Source organism: Corapipo altera, unplaced genomic scaffold, assembly GCF_003945725.1.
Source record: "Corapipo altera isolate COAL_440 unplaced genomic scaffold, ASM394572v1 107, whole genome shotgun sequence".
Lineage (NCBI taxonomy): Eukaryota > Metazoa > Chordata > Aves > Passeriformes > Pipridae > Corapipo > Corapipo altera.
In genome coordinates this window covers 789,651-815,096 of record NW_020885017.1, presented here as the reverse complement: position 1 = coordinate 815,096, position 25,446 = coordinate 789,651, and the positions used below count along the sequence as shown (strand labels likewise).

At 54.6% G+C, this 25,446-nt stretch overlaps 1 protein-coding gene across 2 annotated transcripts; it reads right to left on the bottom strand.

The window, feature by feature from the left end:
• Positions 1-2,697: 2,697 nt before the first annotated feature.
• LOC113959000 (disks large homolog 1-like) lies at positions 2,698-25,373 on the bottom strand. 2 transcript variants are annotated; one of them, XM_027667684.1, is made up of 5 exons: positions 25,299-25,373; positions 23,170-23,301; positions 15,187-15,335; positions 13,451-13,606; positions 2,698-3,795 (listed from the first exon to the last, which is right to left on the bottom strand). In XM_027667684.1, exons 1-5 carry the CDS (start codon positions 25,312-25,314, stop codon positions 3,757-3,759), a joined length of 492 nt encoding a protein of 163 aa, XP_027523485.1. In that variant the 5' UTR covers positions 25,315-25,373; the 3' UTR covers positions 2,698-3,756. The 2 variants fall into 2 exon arrangements, with proteins under 2 accessions (XP_027523485.1, XP_027523483.1); XM_027667682.1 differs by lacking the exon at positions 2,698-3,795 and having other exon boundaries at positions 12,659-13,606.
• Positions 25,374-25,446: the final 73 nt, after the last annotated feature.

Here is a 25,446-nt window from a genome sequence, read left to right as displayed (position 1 = left end):
TGGCCTTGCCGCGGGCGGCGGGCGCGGCTCCCCCGGGCGCGGGCAGGGTCTGCGAGCCGTACCCGCCGTAGCCGTATTGCTCGTGCTGCCACTCGCCGTACGAGGGGGGCTCCATGCGCCGCAGGGCCGCCATCCGCGTTACCTCGTAGCACTCGGGGCACTTGCAGCAGTGGTGGTGCTTGTGCATCGCTGCCCTCACACCATAGAGCCGGTTGGGAGGGAGGGAGGGAGGGAGGCGGCGCGGAGGGGCGGAGGGAGGTTGGGAGGGAGGGATGCTCAGGGGGCGGCAGCGGCCCCCGCCCCGCGCAAGGCGCGCCTGCCGCCTCTTCGCCCGCTCGGCGCCCCCGGCCCCGCGGGAGGAGAAGGAGGAGGAGGAGGAGGAGGAAGGGAGGGGGATGGTGTTACAGCGCGGCGATCTCCGCGGGGGCGCGCCGCGGCATCGTCCGCAACGCCGCTCAGTCGCGGGGCCGCTCCCGGCGCGGGGCGCGGGGCAGCAGCTCCGACCCGCTGCGCTGCATCGGGCGGCTCAGCGCGGTCCGGCTCAGCCCGGCCCGGCCCGGCTCGGCTCGGCTCGGCTCGGCTCGGCTCGGTGCGGGAGCGCGGCACCTGCGGCGGCGCGGAGCATCCCTCGCCCCCCCGCCCCCGCAACGGCCAATCCGCGCGGGCGGAACCTCCGCGCCCCGCCCCGGCGGGGGAGCCGCTCCCCGCGCTCGCCCCGCGCACCGGGCAGTCCCCGCGCCGCCCCCGCGCCATCCAGGACAGACAGAGATGCTCCGCTGCGCTGCCTCGGGCATCACCTTGCACCTTCCCCGCAGCCCGTCCCCGCCGCACCGGGCAGCCCTCGCCGTTCTTCCTGCAGCCTGGCAGCCCTGCCAGCTTGGTGGTTGACACCCAAGAGGGGTTCAGTTCGCCTCAGCTGTGGTCTGCACTGGAGTATGAAATCATTTTTCCAGTCTTGAACTGGTCGCTAGGCTGGTAGCAGCATCTCTTGTTGTGTCTCCATGTGAGTTCTCACCCTGCTTTGCTGGGAACGTTACCAGCACCCTGGGGATGCTGGCATTGCCCCTGGAGCCACAGGTGTATTGGGGATGTAGAAACACTGAGGGCCTTTGCTGGACCTTCCACATACTGTCATCAGGGGATGGTAAAAGCAGAGCAGAAATGCCTGCTGGTGCAGCAGGGCAAGGGTGCTGCTCCCAGTGCAGCTCAGGCAGTCCTTCACCTCTTGCACAGAAGTGCAGGACTGGAAGAAGTTCAGAAGAGAGCCACACAGAAAAATTGAAGGGGAGAAAAAAAATCCATTACAGAAAGCAACACCTGACCACCTGAACCGAGCTTCCTAATGCTTAACAGTTGTAATAAACACGAGGTGGGTGAAAAACTATTCAAAGCAATGGTACATAAATACGTAGAAGAGCAATGAAATGTGCACAAGAGGGCTCCTGCAGGGTGTGGGTAAAAGACAGAAGCAGGAGGGGGCCACAAATTGAGCCACAAGACATGGTAGTGCAACACCCCAGTTCAGGCTGCAAGGTCTGCAAGGCTCCTACTGGCCTCCTGCAGCTGGTGCAATATGGTCCTGGGCACAAGCAGGGCTGTGGGAGGAAGAAGCACACGATGGATGGCCAGACAAATGCCCCTGCCCACTCCTTATTTCTTTAGCTCCTTAAACTGCAATACAAAATTACTTCTGCACTTCACCTCTGCAGACAGAGGTGCTCCTGCAGTGTTTGCTCCCAAGAACACAAGAAAGTGTTTCTACCTGGCAGAGCTCAGTGCTACAGGACACTGCAGACCCCAGGAGCTCACTAGGGTGAGGAAGGATGGGATACCTGCAAGCTTGTTCAGAGGTAAATCCATGAAAACCTGTCTGTGTGTGCACGGCAGGAAAACACACAGTGTTGGAACTATCAGAGAGCTTTACGCTTCAGGTTTTAAGGAATTAGGATCATCTCCACATCTTCTACTTGTGCCATCTCCCAGAGCACATGGTGCTGGCCTTGCAGGAGGATGCTGGGCTGGCAAGCCCTGTGCTCTGGGAGATGCTGCACCTCCTTGACAGCCCGTGTGGACATGGGGGGTAAGGTATGTTACCTATGTGGAAAGGGCATCCTGCAGCAGGGAGGGCAGAGGTGGGAATGACAGGAGGGACTGGGGCTGAGATAGGGGTTTGCTGCACCAAAGCAGAGCAAAAAGCCTTTTAGAAATAGGCAGGTGGTCACTGTCTCCCGCATGAGAGCAAAAGGACAGGAATTCCATCCTGGCTACCCACCATCTCCCACCCTGCAGCACCTCTGAGATCTGAGTCACTTCATCAATAAGAGGTATCAGTAGCATAGCCATAATTAATTACTGCTCCACCCCAGCTGCAAACCTCCTTCCCTTCATGGTTCCCACCCTGGGATGGCATGGTTAGCTTGCAGGAATCATGCAGTGGCCACCCAGTGAGGCCCCCTCCATTACCATGAACCTTCTCCAAAGCCATCTTTGGGCCAAGGCCAGTCAGGAGACCCATATCTGGATGAGGCTGACTTGGGTGGGAGGAAAGCACCAGGGAAGGGCACATGCAGAGTGTGTAACCCCAACTGCTCTCACCTGCCCTGCTCCAGACACATCTCTTTTCACTCTGTCCTGTGGTGGGGGCAGGCAAGGACATGGCCATTCACTCAGGGGGGAAGTGCAAAAGCAAAGGACAAGAGCAGTTAGGGAAAAATGCTTTAATAAGGAACCGAGTGAACAATAAAGAGAAGTATTCGATTTTTTTCCCTCTCAATTTTTTTTGTGTGCATCCTCCAAAAGGAAAATATCTGGTCCTCTCCATGCTCGGTCTCCAGCAGCCCCTCTGAGGGACTGCCATGGGCAGCCCCACACGGGAAACACCCTCCCTACCAGCCCTGGGGTGCCAGTATCACTGCCTCCACCCCACTCCACTTGCCAGCTTGGAAACTCAGGGACAGCTCCATGATCTAAAACATTCTGCTGCTTTCCCCTGCTCTCCTATCTTTTAGTGCCTCATCGCTACCTGCAAACAGAGGGGCCTTGAGCCTCAGCTGCTGAAGCTCTGACAGAGCCCTTCCCTATCTCTTGCATGTCCCCTCCCAAAAACCCACATGTCCCATTTTAGCTGCCACAAGAATTAATTCCTATTCCTTTGTAATGAACTGCATGTGCTGCCTGCTAGCCTCAGTTTAAAGGAAAAAAATAATTCCTGGTTGCTGCCACCTGCTTGCAACATTCCCTAATGCTGCACAGGGTTGGGAATACCTTATCAAGCTCAAGAGGAGGCCAGGGCTGGCTGGGCAGGGGCATCTGTATCCTGTACTTCTCCAGCTTGATTTAGTGAGTAGTGGCATTTTGGCTACTGGGAGTGGTTCTTCCGGAGACCAAGAGGTGTGGGTACCTACACTGGGGTGCCCAGACCTGGGTCTGGCTGGGCAGGCACAGTGCCCAGCATGGTCAATCATCTGTAGGCATCTCACTGCAGTGATACGGGCACTGAGCAGAGCTAAAGGAGCTGGGAGCTTATTTCCAGGCAGGTGCCTTCATGGAGGGAAGTGATTTGAAGAAACCAAGAGTTCTCCCATCCTCTACCCTCTTCCTACCAGAACTCTCCCCGTCTTATTTAAATTCAGCTTTGGCAGATGCTCTTTTTCAGGAGCTAATTTCGGCAAAGTGTCAAGAAATCCCCGGAGATGATGCTATTTACAAGGCACGAGGGCGGCACGGAGCTAGGTTTTATCTGGTGTCGCCGGCATTTCAGCCCCTGTTGTCGCTTCCTTCCTCTCGCATGAAGTCCTGCGGGAAGATGAAGGCAAGTGTGAGGGACCAGGAGCTGGGGGTTTGTTGCACCCGCAGCCTCTCTAGGAGCAGAAGATAGGGCAGGCCGAAGGCAGCCAGCTCCTTGCAGAAACAACAGTCACGCGAGCGCTGTCACTCTGCTCCCTGACTTTCGCCCAAGAGAGGTTGGGTCCTGCCAGGGGAACCAAAGCCATGTGTTAGCTCTGAGCCTGGGTGCAGATAGGGAATCTTTATAATGCTGGAGGGAGGAAGTGTAGGACAGTTTTGCATGGGGAAGGTATGTTTTTCAACCACAAGTACCTGCAAAAAGCTACCCAAGACATACAGCACAGGGAGGCACCAGGATCTGCAGCCACCCAGCTGAGAACAGGGAGCAGGGAACAGCGGCAGGGAAATGTATCTGGGAGGGCAGGCAGTGGGGAGGTGAGCAGCAAAGAGAGGAACCAGCTGAACTTGGCTCAGTCTGTCAGTCAGTTCCTCAGCACTACCACAGACCTCATCCTGCAGGGATTTGCAATTTGCTGTGTCTGGGGCTTGTCAAACGGAACTTGGAAGAGTCGCTCTGTAGAGGCTGCACAGCTCCTGAGCAAACAGGGCTGGAGGTTCCAGTGAGCATTGGAGGCTTTGCACAGTCACAGGTGACTGGGAAGGGGCAGGTTAACAAACATCTCACTCTGTGGCTGTTCCTTCCTGCCACCAGCAGCGATTCACGCTGAGAAATGCGCAGCTGGGATAATAATAACCAGGCATACCAAGGGACCAATAGCTCTCAGCACTTTCAGGGCACATGCCCAACAAATTATTCTCCTCCAGGGCAAACCTATTTTCATTCTATTAATGATCCCTGATACATTGCCCAGTTCCTGTATCCTCGCTTGTAGCAGGATGGTACAAGGATCTCCAATAAACACCATCGGCCGGTTTCTGCAACGGATATCACGGCCAACTAAATGTCTTCCATGGCTGTGCTGGTGGGGTAGAGGGTTGAGGAAGACCTGAAGCAGGTCCCTTCAGCAGAGCCCAGGCTCCCTCCCTGCAAAGGAGAGCCTGGAGGCTCTATTTAACAGCAATCAACTGCAGCAGAATTCCTGACAACCTCACAATGCCCACAGTTGCTCTCCCCATCACCTGGCAGAGACGCCCCTGCCTTGTTCTGGAAGCATGGGCTGTCTGTGGGCTGCCTTTGTGCCCCTCTCTCTGTGCAAGGGCAGAGCCTTGCTGCTGCTTGGGCACAGCAATTACAGCACTGACGTGTCTTGTGGTCTGTGGGTGCCCACTCCTTGTGTGTGCCTCACTTCCTTTAGACTGAAGCACATCTCCAGCCTGATGGAGCACAGGAAAGGTTTGACAATGTGACCACAGCACAATTTCACCACTCCAAGCCAGAGTCAGAGCATTTGCATCTCATGTCTTTAAGAGAATCAGTTGCTGTTTTTTCTGTCCTGTACCTTGATCTCCAGCTGGTTGTGCCCAGTGTGACCCCACCAGACATCCTTTTCCCCAGCATCTTTCACTAGTCTCAAGCTGTCCCTGGGTGTGCTTACACACACTTAGACCTAGTGGGAGCCAAACACACCCCACTTGGGCTCTACAAGGCTGTCACGGATCTCCTGGCTGGCTCTGCATAAGCCAATGTGACCTTGGGGCCACAAAGCCCCGCAAGTTGACTCTTTGGGGCTCTTCATCAGGAGCCATCCCTGAGGGAACCAGTACCATCCTCAGAGTGGGTCAACATGTGGCTCTGAAAGGCAAGGGCTCAGCACCACCCTGCCCAGAACTGGAGATGCCCTGGGCAACACGGACCTGCCCAGAGGGACCTTTCCCCGCATCCAGGGCCCAGGAAGGGTTATCCTTTCCTCAATTATTCCCACCTGCATGGAGGATGAGAAGGGGAGCTCTTGCCTGGCCAGCCCTGCCCCAATTTGCCCCTTCCAGACGGAGCAAAGCCCATTCAGCAGCTCCCATCACCCGCAGCCGTGGGGATACCGGTGCCTCATCCGCGCAGTGCTGCCCCAGAACACGCTTTCTGGCACGGAAACCCACCCAGCCGCGGGGAGCAAAACGAACGCTGGTGTCCTTGGGAGCCCCGGGTACCCGCGGTGAAGGGGAGGTGGGTCTGGCCGGCCCGGCCCAGCCCCTTTAAGGGAGAAAGCGCTGCTCGGAAATTTGTGAATGGGTGGCCCCGCCCCCGCCCCGCTCGGCCAATCAGCGCGCGCGCCGCGGGGCCGCAGCCGGAGCACGGGTCTCTCTTAAAGGCGCACCGTCCCCACCCGCCCGCCCCCGCCACGACACGAGACAGCACCGCTTCGGAAGCCCCGAGGTGACCTTCAAAGAGGCTCCCAGCCGCCGGGCGAGGAGTTCCTGAGGCACGGCCACACCCATCCGTTCCTTAAGAGTGACACACTAGCAACACAAGCCCCGGAGGATGGATGATGACGGATGAGGTGCCGTTTCCCTCACTCTGGCTTCAGGGCTTGGCTTGGACATGGGATGGTCAGGTCCCAGGGACTGGACATCCACGCTGGCCAAAGCACACAGCTGGGCTGAGTTTCCCCCCAAAGGCCAGGAGCTGCCAAGCCATGGTGCAGGGAGAGCAGGCAGCTGGGAGAGTGGTTTCATCACCCTGCTCTTGTTTTGGAACAGATGAGGAATGTAGGAGAGCTCCCACAGCCCCAGAACCCCAAAGCTTACGAAACCTCCCTGCAAAAACACCCTGTGAGATTCAGCTGTGCAAAATCTACCCCTGCACAGAGGGGAAATAGCTATGTGGTACCTGCCAAGGGAGAGGGGACGAACAGCGCAGCAACGGGACTGCAATACACATGTGAAGCTGTGTGCAGAGCTTGCCCCTGGCTTCAGCAATAAACCCAGCTCCAGGTCCAGCCTGGTCTCTCCTTGCACTGCAGTGCAGTGCCCCCTCCTTGCTCTGCCTCAGCTCCTCCTGCAGTCTGCTGTAGCCCAGGCTGTGAAATGATCAGATCTAAAAATACCCTTTGAAAGGGGGGGAACAGCCTGGCAGGACATTGCCATGTTTCCTGGACACGTGCAGGTGAGAAGCTGGTTGTGAGGCTGGGCAAGTAATGTCAGCCAGGCAGGATGGTCTCTGTGCCAGGGCTTTGGGCACAGGCCCTGGTGTACCTGAGCAGTGCCAGCCCCAAGAGCTATCCAGGCCACAGACTGCAGGAGGCCTTTGCCTGAGGCTGAATACTTGGAATAATTTTTAGGTACAATGCCAGCGAGACTCCTGCAAGGTGCTTTGTACCTGCAGGCTGCAGGGCTCAGGCAGGTGCTGCCCTGGGGCAAAACCTCTCTTTCCGCAACAGGGCACGAGATTGGCTCCAAATGCTGGCACTGATGCAGCCATGCACAGCCTGAAGCCCCAGAGCAGGCAGGGCAAAGCCAGAGGAGCCAGCACACAGCAGAGAGCACCTTTCCAAGGACTCACCCTTGGATTCTCAACAGGGATGATTTCTAAACCCACACTCAGTTACTGTCCTCCCTCTGCACTTCCCCCAGCTCCTACCAATGCTGAGGATAATGCATCTCTCAGCGTAGCTTGATACTGATCCTCCAAATCCTAAAGACTATAAACCTTCATGAGCAGTTATCATGGCTGCTCTATTTATAACAGTGCTAGTACTGCCTCTGCCACCAGAATCCTGATCTCTGTCCAGCCTCATGCCATTAAGATGCAGTGACATTCCCCCAGCTCCAGCACTCCAGATAGAAAGCAGCTGGCCTGCCAGGCTCTGCCTTCAAGCTTGGTTTGTTTCTTTAAAAAATGGCGAGGAGAGCCTGTTTGCTTTGCAGAAATGCACCCCGAGTGAATTGTCCCCACCCTTCTGAAGTGCTGGGGTGGCTAAGAGGGGGAGTGGAGTGTGGATGGGTAGAGGACAGGGTGGCACATCCCAGGCTGTGGGTATGAAGGCTGCGCACTTGGGAGCCCTTGGTGGGTTTGTGCTACAGGAGATGGTCTCCAGGGCTTCGCTTTGGTTGCTGCAGGAATATGGTCAGTCACCCGACAAGGGAAAGCAGGAAAGGAGGAACCTGCCAGGTGCTGTGCAGACCCTGCACCGGCTCATCTTGGAAACTAGGTAAACAAAGCAGACAGAGACCCAGCAGGGACAGTGCAGCGGCTCATGGAGCTCCTGGCCAAGACACTGATGGGGCTGGGCCCTGGTCAGAGCCCATCCTCCTGGAGATGCCTGAGAATGGTCTTGGTTCTTGTTTTTAGAGTTACGCATGAAACCCATCAGTGTGAATCTCAGCACGGAAGTTGCTCCTGCAGCTGTGCTCCTGTGCAGATAGGCAGGCACAGGCAGGAGATGAAGGCAAACAGAGCTGAAGCATTAATCTGGAGAGAGGATGAATGGACTCCAGTTTGTCTGGAGCATGGTTGTCTGTGGCTTCCCAGAGCCTCTTCCTCACTGTTCCCTTTCTGCCACTGCATGGGGAGTGCTGCATGCACTCACACCATCAAAATAACTTCAAAACAGGGACAATGACTTTGATGAATGGAGAGACCAACAGTCCCATGTCCAGCAAGGCTTTCCTATGCAGCCAGAAACACCTTTGTGTCTGCCAAGGATCTTCCTTTTGCTGCTGGTTTTAGACAAAAAGCCCTCAAGTAGAGTAGAAATAGGTGCCCATGCATGAGATTTTGGTTTGACAGCCTGGTGGCTCTACTGACTTCTACATACTTTGCTGAAGCTGTATATTGAAGTGGGAGAACTGAAGTCTAAGCATGTTCATCTCTGCAGCAGGAATAGCAAGAGCCTCTAGTAAAGCTGAGGCCGTTCAACCCCAAAATGTCCACCAAAGTGACAGCTCTTACTGACACAGCCCTTGCTGACCCCCCCTTTGAGCAGCAGCATCAGTGGGACACAGGCAGCCAGCTGCCCAACTGGGTGCCCGTGCTGTGCAGGGCTGATGTGTGTTCAATCTGTGTGTGTTACTGCAGACAGACACCCTCTTGGGTTCAGCACTTTGGAGCCTATGTCTACAATGTCAAAACACAAAATTGCTGGAGAGCATCTGAATGCCCTGGGGCGACCTCCAGGCACAAAGTGGCTCAAGTGACTCTGGGGCAGCAGCTGGGGCCTCTGGGCTGTGGGTTGCTGCTTTTCTTCTCTGCTTCTCCTAAAATAAACATGCTCTCAGACTTGCATGGGGATGCAACGGGGAGGGGGGAGTTTCCCTGGGAGCTGGTTACTTCTGTGTTCCCATTGCTTGAGCATTAGCCACTTCCCAAGATTGTGGGGCTGGAGGGCTGATGCTGCTGGGTTCAGGTTGAGACAAAGCAGTGGTCAGTCTGGCCTGCAGCAATGGCTTCAGCTGCCTGCCCAGTCAGCCCACAGAGAGGACACGGGGTGGTGAGGACAGCAGGGCACATGCAACCAAGCAACCTGACGGGGGATTTCTTAGTGGGGCTGCATTCAGTGTCAGACGTTCACCACAACAGGGATCTGCTTAATTTCCCTGATGCTCCATGCAGTAACAAACAGCTCCTTGGTGCTCCCCCTCTCACACACCTTGCAGAGAAAACAGAGTGGTGGGGCTGCAGCCGAGGCAGGGGAGTGGGGAGCTCAGAGCTCGGGCGTCTCTGCAGCTGCAGCATCTGCCGCACGCTGGGCTCATCCTGACCCACCACTCCTGCCAGGCAAAGGTGCAGAGCATGGAAACGCCCTTCTCTTCGGCCGAAGGCATACCGGGAAAGAGGAAAAAGCACTCGAGAGAAGGACGGCGGAAGCAGACAGCCGGTCACCACGCCGGCGGCACAGCTCGCCTTTCTCTGCCACATTCCCCAGAGAGCTCCACGGACCTGTTCGGCTCCTGAGCTGTGGGTTATAGGGCAGACTGATGCCTCTTCTTCAGCAGCACGTGCAGCAGGGAGGGCTCCTAACACACTGCCCAGGGCATTTCTTCCAGGCCTGTGTCCTCCCTGGGACACAGGGAGGGAATGGGACATTTTTGGCCTCGGCCCAGCTGGGCTAAAGCACAGAGTGCACCTCTCATGCTCACAGCATCCCCACACACCCACAGCCTGTGGGAACAGCAGCGGCCCCTGCCAGCAAGGTTTCCTGTTCACCAGTGATCTCAGAGCACACACGCAGTGTCTGTCCTCTGAAGGAGTCTCGCTCATACTCTCCATCACATTGACCTGCTGTTGCTCAGTGTCAGCTGCAGGGCTGAGCAAGGACAGAGCTCTGGCGTTGGTGTCGGCCAGCAAAGCGACAAACCCTTCGGCAGGTGGGAGGGGATGCACGGGCAGGAGAAGGCGGGAGGGGCGGCACCGCACTGGCGCGATGACAGGGATGAAGTCAGAGTGGCTGCAGAGCCGTGCTGGGAAGCAGGAGAGGGTGGCAGGGAAGAAGAGCGGCGCTTCCTCGCAGGCGCACAGCTCTACTCATCAGCGGCATTGTTCCCCTTTCTTTTATCTTTCCAGCTGGCTGCTCTCTGCACAGAGAGCTGGCTGCTCTCTGCTGGCTGCTCTGCTCTCTCCGAGAGCTGCAGCCTTGCCAGCCTGTGAGCACAGGCGAGTGGCATCAGCCCCAGGAGCATCCTCCTGAGTCTTCCCGCTGCAGACACACATAAGCCTCGAGCAGCCCTGCTAAGGCAACCACAGGGCTCAGGGAAAGGTTGAAATGAAGGATTCAGCAAATAAAACCCCACAAGCCCCAGAGCTCAGGTAGGATTGTGCCTGTGTGTGCCTCAACAGGGCATTTTAGCTGGCAAAGTCCCTTTGCTCCTGCCCTGTTGAGGGCTGAACGTCCACTTGCCCTTGGAGGGATGGTTTCAGCCTACTAAGCCTCGACAGGAAGCACATGTTGTTGCTGTATTTACCGGCACCACTTCCTCTGTAGCAGCCATTTGCACACTGCAGGGCTACTCAGAGCACACCCATATCCTCGCCAGCAGGCAGAAATTTCCTGTTCCTGGAAGCATTTGTGCAGAGAGGCAATTTATTTGTCGTGCATCTTTCTGGCAAAAGCACGTTAAGGTGGCTTTTGCTCTGCTAGCACTGCAGGGGAGACCTGAGGGCAGGGGAGAGGAAAAAGCCAGGACAGCATAAAACTTATTTACATCAACGGATGCAGTAAGAGCATTGCACTTACTTCAGGCAGGACAAGCCAGTTCATCATCTTGCCTTTTATCAGTGGCAGGGTGTCCACTGGAGCTCTTGTTCCTGGGCTGATAGCACCAGGGAGGCAGCTGTTCTGCCCTGCAGCTGGTGCTCCCCTGCTCTAGCATTAAATATTGCCTATTATCAAAGCTTCTCTGGTTCTTCCAAGTGCCATTTGCCTTGTCTCAGGTGTTTTTCTGAAACTCACTTTGGAAATGCCAGTGGCAAAAAGCAAGCATCGAAGGCTGGAAAGCAACAAGTCCCCATGGAGCTTGACAGGCACTGGGTGTGTAGGTGTTATCCAGCCCTGACGCTGTCCTGCATGCTGGGGCTGTTGAGAACTGACATGAGAGGTGATGCTGGCAGGAGCTGAGGTGTCCTCAGTGCCTTTGTGTAGGAGTGAGGGGTGAGAAGCAGGGCCTGTGCTGCGGTGGATCAGCACAGCCTGACCCCAGGCACGGCTGCACCTGTGCCATGGTCCAACCTGCTGGCACGGGGGACTGCTGGAAATGCCCTTCAACCAGGGCAAGGCCTGTGTTCAGCAATGAAGATAACATCTTGAGGAAAGACTCACCACCGTGTTAAAGGATCCCATATTCCAGCCCAGAGGTTGCTGCAGAGGAGCAATGCTCGCGCTTGCAGCTCTCCAGCGCTGCTTAGTTCCAGTTTTCAGGAAAGCTTCTGAGTCTCCACAGAGACTCAGGCAAGTTTCAGGCAGGACTACAGGCATGGCTAAGCCTGGCACTGAACACTACCATCCTGACAGCTTTTCACCTCCAGGTCCCTACTCTGCCTGCAGCCACCCTGTGAAGTGACCATCCTCAGGGATGAAAAAGGCTGCAGATGAGAGCCCTGCCAGAGCACAGTCCTCCCAGAGCCCCATGGAGCCCACCCAGGTCCCCTCTGCTTCCTCCTCTCAGGGCAGTAACCCCCTGCTCGGGGCTGGCAGCTGCAGTTCCTGCAAATGGGTGACCCCAAAAGCGCCAGCACCTGGCACTGAGGACCAGCCCCGTATCAACACAGGCTGGGAAAGAAGGAGGCTGAAAATAAAAAAAACTCCAGAAAAGAATGACAGGAATTATTTCAGGTCTGGAACAACCTGCCTCACAGTGAGTGAGTGAAGAAGCCAATCTGTTTAGTTTATCTAAGGGAAAGTTAAGAGGGAACTTAGACGCATCTATAAATACCTACATGTTGGGAACATTTCTGATTGCCAAGGTCCTTTATCCTAGCAAACAAAGGCAGCAAAATTTCCTGGTGCTGGGAGCTAAGGCAAGAGAAATCCAGGCTAACAGTAAAGCACAGATTTTTAATGTGAAGGATAAATAACCATCAGGCCAGCCAGGCCAGGGACAGAGCAGATTCCCCATTGCACAAAGCCTTAAAATTAAACCTAGAGGTGTCTGCTGCTAAAGGAGACATTGCAAGTCAGCCAAACATTTGGGGCTATATGCAAGAGCACTCCATGGCCTGGGACAATTAGGAAGAAAATCCATTAAAATCTGACTGTTTTCAACTGCTCAGGCTCTCACTCCTCATGGGTTTTGCCCTGTGACTCCCCTGTGGTGGTGGTTCCCACCCACTGGCAAATGGAAACAAGCAGCCAACCTTATCCGCCTATCATGTTCAGAAAACCACTGTCCCACCCTTCCAAAACTGGTAAAGATGTGGTGGATGTTGGAAAATGTAGAGAGAAGCAAGAGGAAAAGGAGAAATTAAACAGTAAGGAAAAAAAAATGGGGTGTTACCCATTTTATTGCAGTCCAGAATAAGAAGGAAAACATTTAAAAAAAGGACAGAAAAGAGGCAGTGCAATTTTTGTATTTAAAATACTTTGGAAGAAGACTTAGACTTAGCAAACAAACATTATTTCAGACTATGCCAAGGAAAACAACATTTTCATATAATTTTAAATCTGTGGTGAGCTTCATTCATCCTGGCCACTTCATCCCTCCTAGAAGTGCATTTTGCCCTTCACTCATCCCTAAAACTCCCCTCAAATGCGTAGCCCAAACGATGCACTCGCACCAGGAGGGAGCTGAGATTTACGATGCACATCCAAATAAATGGTGTTTCCAAGTAAACAAGACAGCAGAGAAAAGCTCCCGGTAAGCTGAGGAACGGACCTGCCATTTAAGAGCTCAGAGAAAAAAAAAAATACGGAAATCTGCAACGTGGGAGCGTGCCAGCGCCAGGGGGGGAGAGGGACAGGGCTGGGAGGATTTCCAGCTCCACGCAGCCTCTTTATTCCTGTGCCATACCCACCTGCCCTCCGAGCCCTGAGGGCTGACACTGGGCCGTGGTAAATAACAAGGCAAGGGGATGATGTCGGGGTCGTCCAGCCCCTGGCACAGGTGACTGCTCGATTTTTTTTTAGTGTGAGCATCACCAGAACGGCCTCCCCCAGGGGAGGGAAGCGCCTCCACAGCACCATCCCTGCAGCGCTCCGAGCACGGTGGCCTCGGGGGTTGTCCCTCAGTGCCAGCCGCTGGCAGGGTGGGATGTGGCGTGGGGCCCACGGAGGCTCACCTGGGGCAGGGTGCTGTGAGAGCTGAGCACCAGGCTGCAGACACTGGCTGGTGCCTCTGTCCTCCGTGCTGTCACCCTCACCAGCCGTGGCGGCGTCCCCGGCGCGCTGTCCCCGGTCCCCGTGGGAAGCCTCCGCTCACGGTCCCAGGAGGAATCCTGAAACGAGACAGGGGGTACATGCGGGTAGGGCAGGCCAGCTGCCTTCAGGACCCCCACTGTTTCTGGAAGGGCCAAAAGGAGCTTTCCCCCATGCGAGGGGCTCACAGTGAGCATCCCACCGCTGGTGTCAGCCTGCCTGGCCCTGGCCCCAGGGGCAGCGGGGTCACTGCAGGCTTTCTTTCTGGCTGTCCCACTTCACGTTTCAGCAACACAAGATGCCTCAAACACATTTTTTGGAGAAAGGAGGAGGGATTTGATGGTGTCAATGGCTTTGGGCTGTGTTCAGTGCAAGGAAGCCCCAAGACTGGCTGCTTTGCTCCTCCCCACTGCAGACAGGGCATGGTGAGAGGAGCAGGGACAGCCCTCACACCAGCTGTACCCGGCCCATGGCTGCTTCCCTGCTTGTTTCCACATCACTGATTTTTAAAATTCTTTATTGTCACATTTCCTTGGGGGCTCATAGACTGGCCTGGCTGCAGGCACTGGTGGCTGTTGCCCCCACAGGTGGATGGATCTAGGCTACAGGACACCCAAAAAACCAAAGCAGGATCCCACTTGCCTATGGTATAACATCACTAAAAATTCATCCATAAACACATACTAGATTTGCAGGTTTGCCTTTAACTAGAGGGACTGGTAGTGTTAGGGGGGTCAAGAAAAAATGGGACTAAAATGGTTCCTGAGTCAGAGAGACACAGATATCTCCTGCACTGATTGTGGGCACTTTTATTGCCCCTATTCTTGATCCCCAAACTCCTTTAAAGCATTCTTTCTTAGATAATATCATTCAGTTCCATCTTCCTTGTGTGACACTCAAATTTGGTGTCCCCCCAAGTATATGATGGAAAGTCACAGTTCAGTCTGTGAGGCAGAAAATGGTGTTTATCTGATAGGATTATTTCCCCGAATTTTTGCATTTCTGCAGAAACGTTCCTGTATCCCCAGATCAGGGGGATCCCACAGCATCCCTTGGCAGGGCACGAGGCAGTGAGAGGGGGATGGGAAGACGGCCTGCAAAGGCACGAGGCAATTTTATTTACCTTGGTGTCTGAGATAAGTGAGACCCTACTGCTCAATTCCTGCCTCCCCACCTGGTGCTCTATCTTTCAAGAGCCTCTAACCAGAACAGCCTTTAAAAGGCTGTTGAAAATTAAAGAGAATGCAAATAAGAGAGACAGAAGTTATCTGAGAGCTGGGAAAAAATCCTGAAAAGGGAATCTTAAAGGACTCAGCCTACTTCACTTATCAAAAGCAGCCTGCGAGGTGGCTGGATCAGAGAGCTGAAATGCCTCCATAGGAGACAGTGTCAGACAGGAGCAACTAATCCAGCTGCAACAGCAGAGCAGGAACCAGAGCTGGAACTGCAGCTGTTCACGTTAGGAGTAATTCAATTAACACTTGTGAACCAGAGAAGTTGCCTCATTAATGAGACAAGCTATGACAGAGAAGGTGTGGAAACAGTCTGGATGAGAGCTGGGTGGGCTGTGGTGGCCAGCAGCCTCCTGTGCTCCTTGCCTCCCTCTCAGTGCAGGAGTGTGCAGAGTCTGACCCCACAACATTATGAGTTTGGCTCTTACCTCAGGCAGGTTTTGGGGCTCTCTGGGGGTCACTGCAGAGCTGGGCTCGCTGGCCCCATGCTGCTGCCTGGCTGTGCCATGATGTGCATCCAGGCTCGGAGATTGCAGGGGTGCAGAGCGCAGTGTGAAATCATAGAATTCATGAATATCTGCAAAACAGCACGAGAAACATCCACAGGACCTGGGAGGCAGCCTGAGGCCAGCTCCTGTGTGTGGTGCAGCAACCATGCCCTCCCACTCTGCCTCCAGAGCATTATAGGTCTGAGTCCTCTGTGAGAGGCTGGCACCCTGGGAGAGGGCTCTGCTGGCTCCCCACACTTGCTGCATTGCCCACCACACCCCTTCTGAAGGCAAGAGGTGTAGAGGGGTGCCTGGCTCAGTGGGCAGTGCCCCATGGCTCTGGAAGGCACAGGCATATCCAAGGAGCAATGACTGTGCAGTCCACAGGGTCTAAGAGCAAACCATGCTCAGCAACATCAATCTGAAACTCACCCCATCCTGCTCGCCAGGCTGTGCCAGCCCCAGGTGTGGTGCCAGGACCTTTTTGCTCCAAAAACCCTCCTGCACCAGGCAGCCTCTGCCTGCCTCTCTGCCCTGACATGGATGGGCATTTCCCTCCCCATCACTGCTCCCCAGCAGCCCTGGATTGTGAAAGGACTTCTTTCCCAGGAGTACAGGCAGAGGGCACAGGGCACCAGGAGGGCAGGCTCACAGTGTACCAGCTCTAAAGAGCTGATGACTACAGCTGTGTTATCTCCAGCTCCTTCCCTGATAAATTCTGTCTTCCCTCCTGGCATGATTTACCTGTGCACTGCCACAAGCAGATGTCAGATATCCTCATTCTGGGCTCCCAGGACCTGAGTCTGCTGCTGTAAACCATAGCGGCTCCAGAGGGGCTGTGGGAGACCAGACCCCCTCCAGGAGGATTTTGCCCTCTCCTGGTCACACACAGAGGATTCCAGGGAGCAGCAGGGATGCAGTGGGCTTTGCTCCTCCCTAAGGAAGCCCCCACTGCTGTGCACTCAGGCAGCCCCCAGTTCATCTCCAGGGCCAGCACCTCCGTGGGAGCAACAAGTCAATATGTCCATTGCAGAAGTGTTTAATTTCAGAAAGGGAACTATATCAAAAGTGAGAAACTTTTATATGAAGAAACTGAAAGGGGTAACAAAAATTTGTGGGAGGCTCCGAGCCTATTCAGAGAGACTCACTGGGACATCAGAGCAGACGTGCAATGCCTGGCTGAAGGATATCCTAAAGGCAAAAGGAAGGAAAGCAAGGCTTGACCTCAGGGGAAGGGATGCTATTGAAAGTGAGAAGACATTCATCTAAACAGCTGAAGCTGCATCTAAATGAGAAAACCAGAAAGGATGGTAAATGCTGCCAGGTTAGAGGTAAAGCTCCAAAAGGTCGGCCAAAAGAGTTTGGTAAACGCCTTGCAAAAGCCATAAAAAAGTAATAAATCCCTTCAAGCACCTGGGAAACAGGAAGCCTGGCAGAGTCAGCAGGGCCAAAAAGTCACGGCAGCATAAATAAGCACTTGGAGCAGGAAAAGCCACAGCAGGAACCTGAGTTTATTTTCTGTACCTGTGTCTGCTGTGGAGGAAGCTGGAGAGCTCCTCTCCTGCGAGTGACCCGAAGGGCAAGCAGTGGGGCCCAGCTTGAGGGGGACGTGGCCATTCCCATGGCACTCCCTGGGAGCCCATGGGTGAAGCTGCTGCACCAGCCCTTCAGTCTGTGATTTCTCACCTGCAGCTGTGCCACACCAAGGCACCATGGGGCATTAAATGCCCATGTTATACAGATTTCCAGAGGAAGTCTCGTGAGCATTTGGCAACGTGAGCAGGGACATGCTGACCACTGCCTGAGGCTCTTTCCCAGGTGTAGCAGGATGCTCTGCCTAAGCGTGGATATGGAAGCTCAAAATTTGTCTTAGTATTTATCAATGAAGGCCTGAGCAAGGAGGGTCTGCTGACCAATGATAAGATCAAGTGAGGAGGGTCTGCTGTTCTGAGTGCTGAGGAATGCTGAGACCAGCTTGGTCAAACTCTCAAACACCATGAGAAGGACACGCAAGACAAGTGCTCGCTGACTGAATCTGGGAGCAGCAAAAATGTGCAGGCTCTGATATGGAAGTGAGAGTCAGGAGTGGTGAGAAGAAGAAACTAAAAGAGCTGCTCACACCTTTTCCAGCACAAAGCATGTTTTGCTGATTAAACCTCATAACACATAATCCGAAAAATGCAAATGACTGTCAGTCAATCACTCTATACTATAAAAGGCCAGTCCTACTTTTGCACAGTGAGGACTTCTAGTATACCTAAGGTCTGTGAAGATCCTTCCCTTGAGTGGGGACATCCCTCAAGGTTACTCCTTGAGGCCGAGTGAAAGAGATTTACCCACAGTCATTGGTATGGGTGAGTAACATCAATCTCTACTTAATAATGTTTACCCAGCTTTAATAGAATTGCTCTAATATTGCTTCAAAAGCAGTGCACTACACTAGTAGTTATAGCTATTCATACTGTGTAGTAAATAAATTCTGATTAAGCCCTTCTTTTTCTAATTATCACTAATCAACATAAATAAATAATTTAATATATTTATATAAATTTATTAGGCCATCCTTAATCCTGCGGGACAAAGTTGTATAACGGTTCAGTTACACCTGTATAATCTTTTAGACATAAACCAGTGACAAAGTCTGGGGCTAAGACTGGATCCAGCTGCACCCAGGCTCCTCTCTGAGGAGTTTAGAAAGCAAGGGGGTCCTTTCAGCTCCTCATGACTCAAAAGGAGGGCTTCTCCAGTAAACTTTGTCTGAAGCTCCCACTCTGCCCACAACACCAGGGATGCTTTCACAAAGCAGGACTGTACTCCCAGACCCAAGTGCCCATCCTCTCTCCCTGTGCTTAACCACATGCCCAATCACCACAGCAGCACATCCATGTTGCAGATGGGATGAGAGCAGCATCAACCCCCATCTTCCAGCTCCCTGGGGCTGCCTGGTCTGGTGACCTCCCAGCTGCAGGGAAGAAGCAGCTATAAATCTCGGCTGCTGGCAGACCAGCTGGGTGCCCATGGGGAGCCCAGCCAGGCTCTGCTGTCCTGTTCCCTGGGAGACATGGGGCAGCTGGCAATGATGGGAGCAGTGGGAGTCCCCAGATATACCCACTGCACCTGGGGTACCCCTCCACAACCCCCCAGCTGCAGAACACGCTGCTGGCAGCCCCTGAAGCCTTCCCAAATCAGACATGAGGTCACAGCAAGCGGTCACTGCACAGCCAGACAAACTGGACTTTGTTTTTGTGCTAAAACATCTTTCCCTCTGGTTATAAAAATAATAATTGCATAACAGGATAGCAGCGGCTCCTGGCTGCATGGATTGCATTTGGAACACACAAACCCCTGCAAGAATGAAAACAGGATTTGAACAGCCCCATTGTGGGGGTGCAGTGCTGCTGGCATCCCTGTTTGTCACCCATCTGCTGCAGGAACACAGCCTGGGGCAGCCGAGCTGGCAAGGTGCCTGCAGAGCAGAAAACTTGTCCCCTGAAGCAGCCACTCTCCACCTCCAAACCCCTCAGTCCAGTTTAGGTGCTTGCCAGAAGAGGGAATTGCTTCTGGCACCAGGGGTTAGAGGAGTTTCAGGATTGGTGGGCAGGGTTCAGGCAGCAAAGGACGTGGCCATGACAGAAGTGCATTTTAGAAGACATGCACGTGGCATTAAAAACAATTTAAATATATGCCAGTTTCCCTCATTTCTTATGAGCACCACGAGCTGCACACAAGTCTGCCTCACCTGTGCTCTTTAAGAGCAGCACTACCTGAAAAGCCTCCATAAGAGGATGTTTTGGTAGCAAAAGATGGTGCTGCATGTTCTGCCTTACAGCCCAGTTTCTGTGTGATGACAGTGTAAATCCGTTCTGGATCTAACAAGGAGAAGTCACTCAAGATTTACAGACATTAGAATTTTTCCAACAATTTCCTCCTGGGGTTAGTTCGTCAAATAAATGTCATTAAATACTTCTATAGCACCAGCATCTGAGGGCTAATGCAGCGTCCTTGTGCCAGCACATGCACTTCCAAAAAATGACATTTCTTCCCCAGTATGTGCTCTGGCACCAGCTGCATCACCACAGACTTGAAACCTCAGCCTCACACCAGACCCTCAGCCATGTCCCCACTGTCACAGGGAGGATTCACACGCATGGCTGCCACAGCAGATCTTTCAAGAAAGCTACAAGTTTCTATTCTTGCTATGGGCAAACTTAAAAGAGGAGGAGTCTTCAGCGATGGGAATCCTCCAGTTTCCTCCAGTTTTCCACCCTGGCTCCTGCAGCCACCCAGGGAAGCCACAACCACCATCCCCAGGAGCACTGCTGGCAAGCTGAACTCCCAGCTGGAGTTTTGCACCCAGGGAAGCACTGCCCCTCCTGCCTTCACCACAGCTCTGGGACAAACCTTTTCTGGGGTAAAAGGAGCTGCAGGGGAGGACTGGGGGTCCAAGCAGCCCACAGAGCCACACTGAGGTCTGCACCAGCCACTGCTCAGGCACAGGAGATGAGCTGAATCCCAGAGGGCTTTTGGGAGGAGCATGGCCCCTTGGGCTGCTGGCAGCTGGGATGGCCAGACGTAGACAAACCCTGCCTGTCCACCAGCTTCTCCCGCTGCAAAGGGCACAACGGCCCCTTTCAGCCCCGGCTCTGGGAAGGAAAGGTCAGGGAGCTGCTCTTGTGTGCGAGACCCATCCTCCTCTCCAGGAGAGAAGACCGAGCATGTCCCTGAGGGGCTCCCAGTAGCAAAGGGAAAGCAGGGCCACCGTCTCCCCAGTCCAGGCTCCTCGATCGCCCTTTTGCTGGGCTGTTTCCCTGCAAGTCACGCACTTGGCTCCACAGCCTCAGACACGGGGAGAGAGGGGCCAGGAGAAGGGAGCCAGCACAGCCTGTTTTCCCTCCGAGCAGCCAAGGAATTTCTTTTGTGCGGAGCAGGGTTTGGCACATTCCAGCGCAGAGCAGCTCCCGCATCGATGTGCCGTGCCGAGCCAGCCGCGGCACCCGCCGGGACAGGAGCAGTCCTGGCAGAGTCAGTGTGCCCCAGGCATGGGCAGTTCCAGGGACAGGGAGGTGGTCACAAGGATTTAAGGGGCTGTCCTGTGCTCTGGCAGAACACGGTGCATGTGCAGAGCAACACTGGGCACGATCACAGTAACAGACACATCCAGCACTACACAGATGCATCCTGGACACAACACAGACTTTATCTGAACATCCCAGCAGATCCTCCCCTGGAGATGGACAAACTGGGATTTCTGGAGTCCCCAAAACAGATTATTCTTGAAAAAAAATTATATGGAAACTCATATCCCTGGCATTTTTCATATGGACCAACTTGGCAAACTCCGTGATATTTTTCACTTCTGGTAGCTCTAATGCATTTTGATGCTCAAACTCTAGCCAGCCAATGCATGCCTTAGGAAAGCATTACCTGCAGGAGCAGATGACCTGAGGACAGGGACAGACCATGCTCACATATTCATCATCCCCCGGGGTTGAAAAAAAGCAGGGCCTTGTTGCTGAAAGGCTGCAGGAGGAGGCTACGGCCTCTCCAGAGCCAGAAGCATCTGGCATGGTGTGGGGCAGTGAGATGGGAGCCTCTGCACTGAGAGGTGTATCTGTGGCTCTTCTGTAAATCCTCCTCCCTCAGATAAACACTGAACCAGCACTGTGACTCAGAGAAACTTCAGTCAGAGACACAGCAGCCCACTGGGAAAAGGAGGGGTGAAAAGCAAATAAGATAGAAATGTCCTATCACCCTTCCAGAGCTGTCACTGTGCTCCAGCGGGTCTGGACCGTGGACACGAGGCAACCCAGTGCGTGCCAGCTGTGTATGGTCACAGCAAGCAGGCAGCCAGACACAATGTCCGTGCTGGGACAGAGGAATTCACAAACCTACTCCAAGGGAAGCAGGGGGAGGGGGCGGAAGTAATTAATGCAAATTCCTAGTTTAGGTAAACACATCTAGAGAAAGCTCGCTCTGGCACGGGGGAATTAATATCCTGTTAAACCAGTTGAAAAGGTCACCAGCAATCAAGCGACACTCCCGACACTCCCCCGTGCCAGCGCTGACAGGGCACCAAGACAGAGGGTTGAGAGCAGGGAGCTGGGAGCTCTGTGCAGCATCCGCCTGCCAGTGTGCAGCTGCAGCCGGCTCGGCGCGTGTGCAGACGTGTTCTCTGCAGCTACACTCTCTCCACAACACTTCTGCACTAATATCAACAGCCCTGGGCCTTGGGAAAGCTGCTTCAGTGCCTTCACACAGCCCCAGGGAGGACTGGCAGAGCACACAAAAGCAGCCAGGGGTGTTGGGTTCTTGTCAGGTTTGCCGAGGCGATCACAGCCTCCAGGGTGGGGTGAACCATGGGCTGGGGACCTTTTAGAGAACAGGTTGTATAGATTAAGAGACAAGAAAAGAGATGCACACTGGTCCCTTCAGCGTGGGGGCCCACCTGCCCCGGGAAGGCCTCGCTAGCCACGTGTCCTTGCTGGCACAGACATTCCAGCACAAGACCTTAAAAAGGACATGCTGGGACTGAAAGCCTCGAGGTGATGCTCCAACACCAAGAGAGAAGAAAGGAAAGAATAAAATAGCTCAAGACACACCACTCAATTTCGTCTTCAATGGAAAACCTGAAGCACAGAGGAGCTGCTGGCAACTCACATCTCTGCAGGCACAGAAGTGGGTCACTGGCTGCAGAGGTGTGAAGAAAAGGTGAGAGCTGCCAAGAGACAAGACAGGCGGTGAGGGGGAGCACCAGGGTTGTGACAGCCTTGGGTCAAAATGCACTGAGAATGAGGCACACACCACATGTGCACCTCTGCACCCTGGGGCCCGGGACTCTCTCTAAGAGTGCAGAGCCTTTGGAGTGCTTTCCCTTCCTTCCCACCAGGAAAACCAAGCTTCTCTTCCAGTAGACCCAGGAAAGGAAACCACCAGGGCTGCATGTGTTTCCCAAGGCCCACAGCGAATAGAACTTAAGGAGAGGAGCTGAGTGGGAGCTCCTGCCCCTCTCCACACACTGCAGCTTCTGCAAATGGTTCTCTGAGATTAACTCTGAAATTAGTGCTCTAAGTCAACGGTCACAGCCAGGATTTGGTCTGATTTAGCGTGGAATGGAGTCAAGCAGCTTCAGAGTCCAAACCCACTGAATTTTGTTTTTCCTAAAAAAACACATTGCAAAGAAAGGGCATTTTCAAATGCCCTTATCAGCAAGATAGCCCTGTGTCTTGCACAGAGAAGCTGCAAAGTCCAGCAAGACTCTAGCTGTATTTGTCTAAATCCACATGGAGAACTTTATACAGTGCTAAAAATGACATTTTCTGGTGTCCAGCCCCAAGATGAGCCTTGCTGTTAAATCTATTTCTTGTGTGAAATGGAGCCGCTGGAACAGTGTGTTACTCACAAGTGCTCGTGGGTCTAAGTGCAAAAAAGGCCAGAATACCCCAAAGGAGCTTGGATACATGTGGATTCTCTCTTAAAGATAGAAAAATTTAGTTTCCCTTCAATTTGGCAGCAGGAGTGGAAAGCAGCAGGTTGTGATGAGGCTGGGGTGGGGTGTCCTTGTATGGCAGCAGAACTGGGAACCCAGCGGTGGCTGCACTGCACAGAGGGTGCTCACAGCATGGCAGGATCTTTTAGCAGGTGCTGGATAGATCTGGCATGACCAGATGAAGAAAGCTTTACCCTTTGTCTTTAATCACCCAACTGAGGAATCTCATCACAAACACCCAGCGATCGCAGCCCTGACCCCTGGTATCTCCTGCCCAAGTCCTGGAGGGAAAAGACGGCCCAGCTCCCTGGAATTACGTGCCATGTGTTTGCACAGGATGTGCCCTGTCTGGTCAGTGCCAGGTACCTGTGCAGGATCAGGCCCCTGGGAGGCCCCACTAACCACAAAGCCACAGGGACTGCGAGGCAGGAGCTTACCCAGCAGAGCCTGGAAGAGTTCACTTTGGAAGATGTGAGAGACTTTTCCAATGGAGGCTTTTAGCTCCTGCTCCTCCGGGGACCGCAGGGTGCTTTGGTATCTGGTCAGAATTTCCACTGCCCGTTCAGTGTCTGCAGAGATGACACAGGAATAACAAGGCATTAACACTGAAGAATGGTAAGGGAAGGCTCAAGTGCAGGCTTGAATAATGCCTCCAGTTGCCTTCCAGCTTGGATTTTTAAGAATCAGACAGCCACAAAAGCGGTCTCCTCTCTCACACCTGGATGAGCTAACCCTGCTGAGAGGCACAGAGGGCCCATAGTGGAGAACTGGGCAGGGGCGGGAGGGGAGGTGGTTCTGCCAAAACCCCTGAAAATCAGGGGCTAAAATCAGGTCACCTCTGAACCCTGTGGCACTGGGCAGCCTGAACACCTCTGCCACCTCCCAGGCAGAGAAGCCATTCAGGAGCTGGACACATCCCGGTTGCACAGGTGAATGTGAATACTACTGCAGGACCTGCAGTCTCCCACATGGGGCCAGATGGCTGCAGCAACGCTGAGTGTAGGCCCATTCACACAGTGCAAACAGCTCAGCTCCATGAGTGGCGAAACTTGGGTTTCTACGGGGTGAAGTGTAAGAATTCCTCAACGCAGCAAGCAGCTGTGGGTCAGCAGGAGACAAGTGGGAAAGGAACACGATGCCTTGGGGTCAAAGGAGATGCTGGCCAGGAGGGGAGTTGGAGGCTGCCATGAAGCAATGCTTTGGTTAAAGACTGGGCTCACATAGCTATGTGAAAACCCTGGACCTGAAATAGTGGAGCTGTGATCTCTGTGCCTGGACACCTCCATGCTTCTCCGGGCAGACAGCCAGAGCTGCCAGTGCAGCCCAAACCTCAGATGTGACCCACATCTCAGGCAGGTGGGGAGCTCCTGTGGACCTTGAGACCGTCCCAGCCCTATCAGTGGATATTTCCCTTTGTCACCCAGGCAGCCTGCAGACAAAGAGTGTCTGTGTGAGGAGGCAGAGAAGCTGTCCCGCCACTGCTGGAGACTCATCTTTTAAGCCAGGAACTCATGCAGAAAGGATGACCCTGCTCATCACAGGGCTCTTGGCAGAGAATTCAGGTCATCAGACAAGGGGGCCTGTGTCTGCTAGGGTGTGTGCCACCTGGTATCCCAGCTCGCCCAGACTCCCAGCTCCTCCTCAGCTGAAAGGGAAAGGGGGTCCTCCTGCCTGTGTCTCCAGCCCACAGTGACTCATCGTGGGAGCAGAACAAGGAGTCTGGGGAAGCATGAATAGCTCCAACTCAGAGCTGGGCTCCATGAAAAGCAGGGACTTCCCTAAGCTTTATGGGGACCCTAGCCCTGTGCTATCACTAAGAGCTTCCTTTTTCTGCAAGATAAGACAGTGGCTTCAGACACTGCCCAGCATCCCATGAGCAGGATTGAGACATCTTTGCCTGGTCATTCCTGACCCTATTTGCAAAAGCTAAAGAAACAGATGAAGAACTGGGGCCACCACACCAGGACACAAAGGCTGCGAACCTGGTGTGAACTTCCCACCCCAGTCCAGGCTGTGCAGAAAGAGCAGCATGCACCCTGCGCTGACTTCTGTGCTGCTGGCCACCAGCACTGGGTGACAGCTGGCTGGAGCAGGGGAGCACTGGCTCTGGGGAAGTGCTTGTGCACCTGGCATGGGGGTGAGACAGGAGGACCCTTCTTACAGCACCCAAGAAAGAGCATGTGTTGTCCAGGGCCCATCTCACCATGCCTCAAGGTGCATCCAAGTCCCACTCGCAGGACCCACACCCCCACGCCCGCCCTCCTCCCCACAGCACCCAAGGGCTGTACGAGCACAGCATCCCACGGCCACCCGCTCCGAGCCACGAGGACACGTCCACAGCCCGAGGAGGGCGTGAAGCGAGGGCGCCCCGTCCTCGGCTCTTAACCCCTGGCTTGCACGGCCGCCCGCAGCGGGGAGCGAGGGCGGGAGCTGCCCGGCAAGGGCGCGGAGCACCGGGCGCGGTCCCAGCGCCGGCACCGGCGGGGCGGACACTTGTTGAGCGCGGGGGGCGCGGTGCCCGGCGCGGCGGGCAGGGCAGGGCAGGGCCGGGCAGTGCCCTCCTTACCTTCCCGGCGGATCATCGCTCCGCCGTGGCCGACGGCCGCTCCGCTCGGTGCCAGCCCGAGAGCGGCCGAGCCGCCGCCCGCCCCGCCCCGCCCCGCAGGGACCGGCCGGGAGCCGCCCCCCGCCCGGCCCCGGACCCGCAGGGAGAG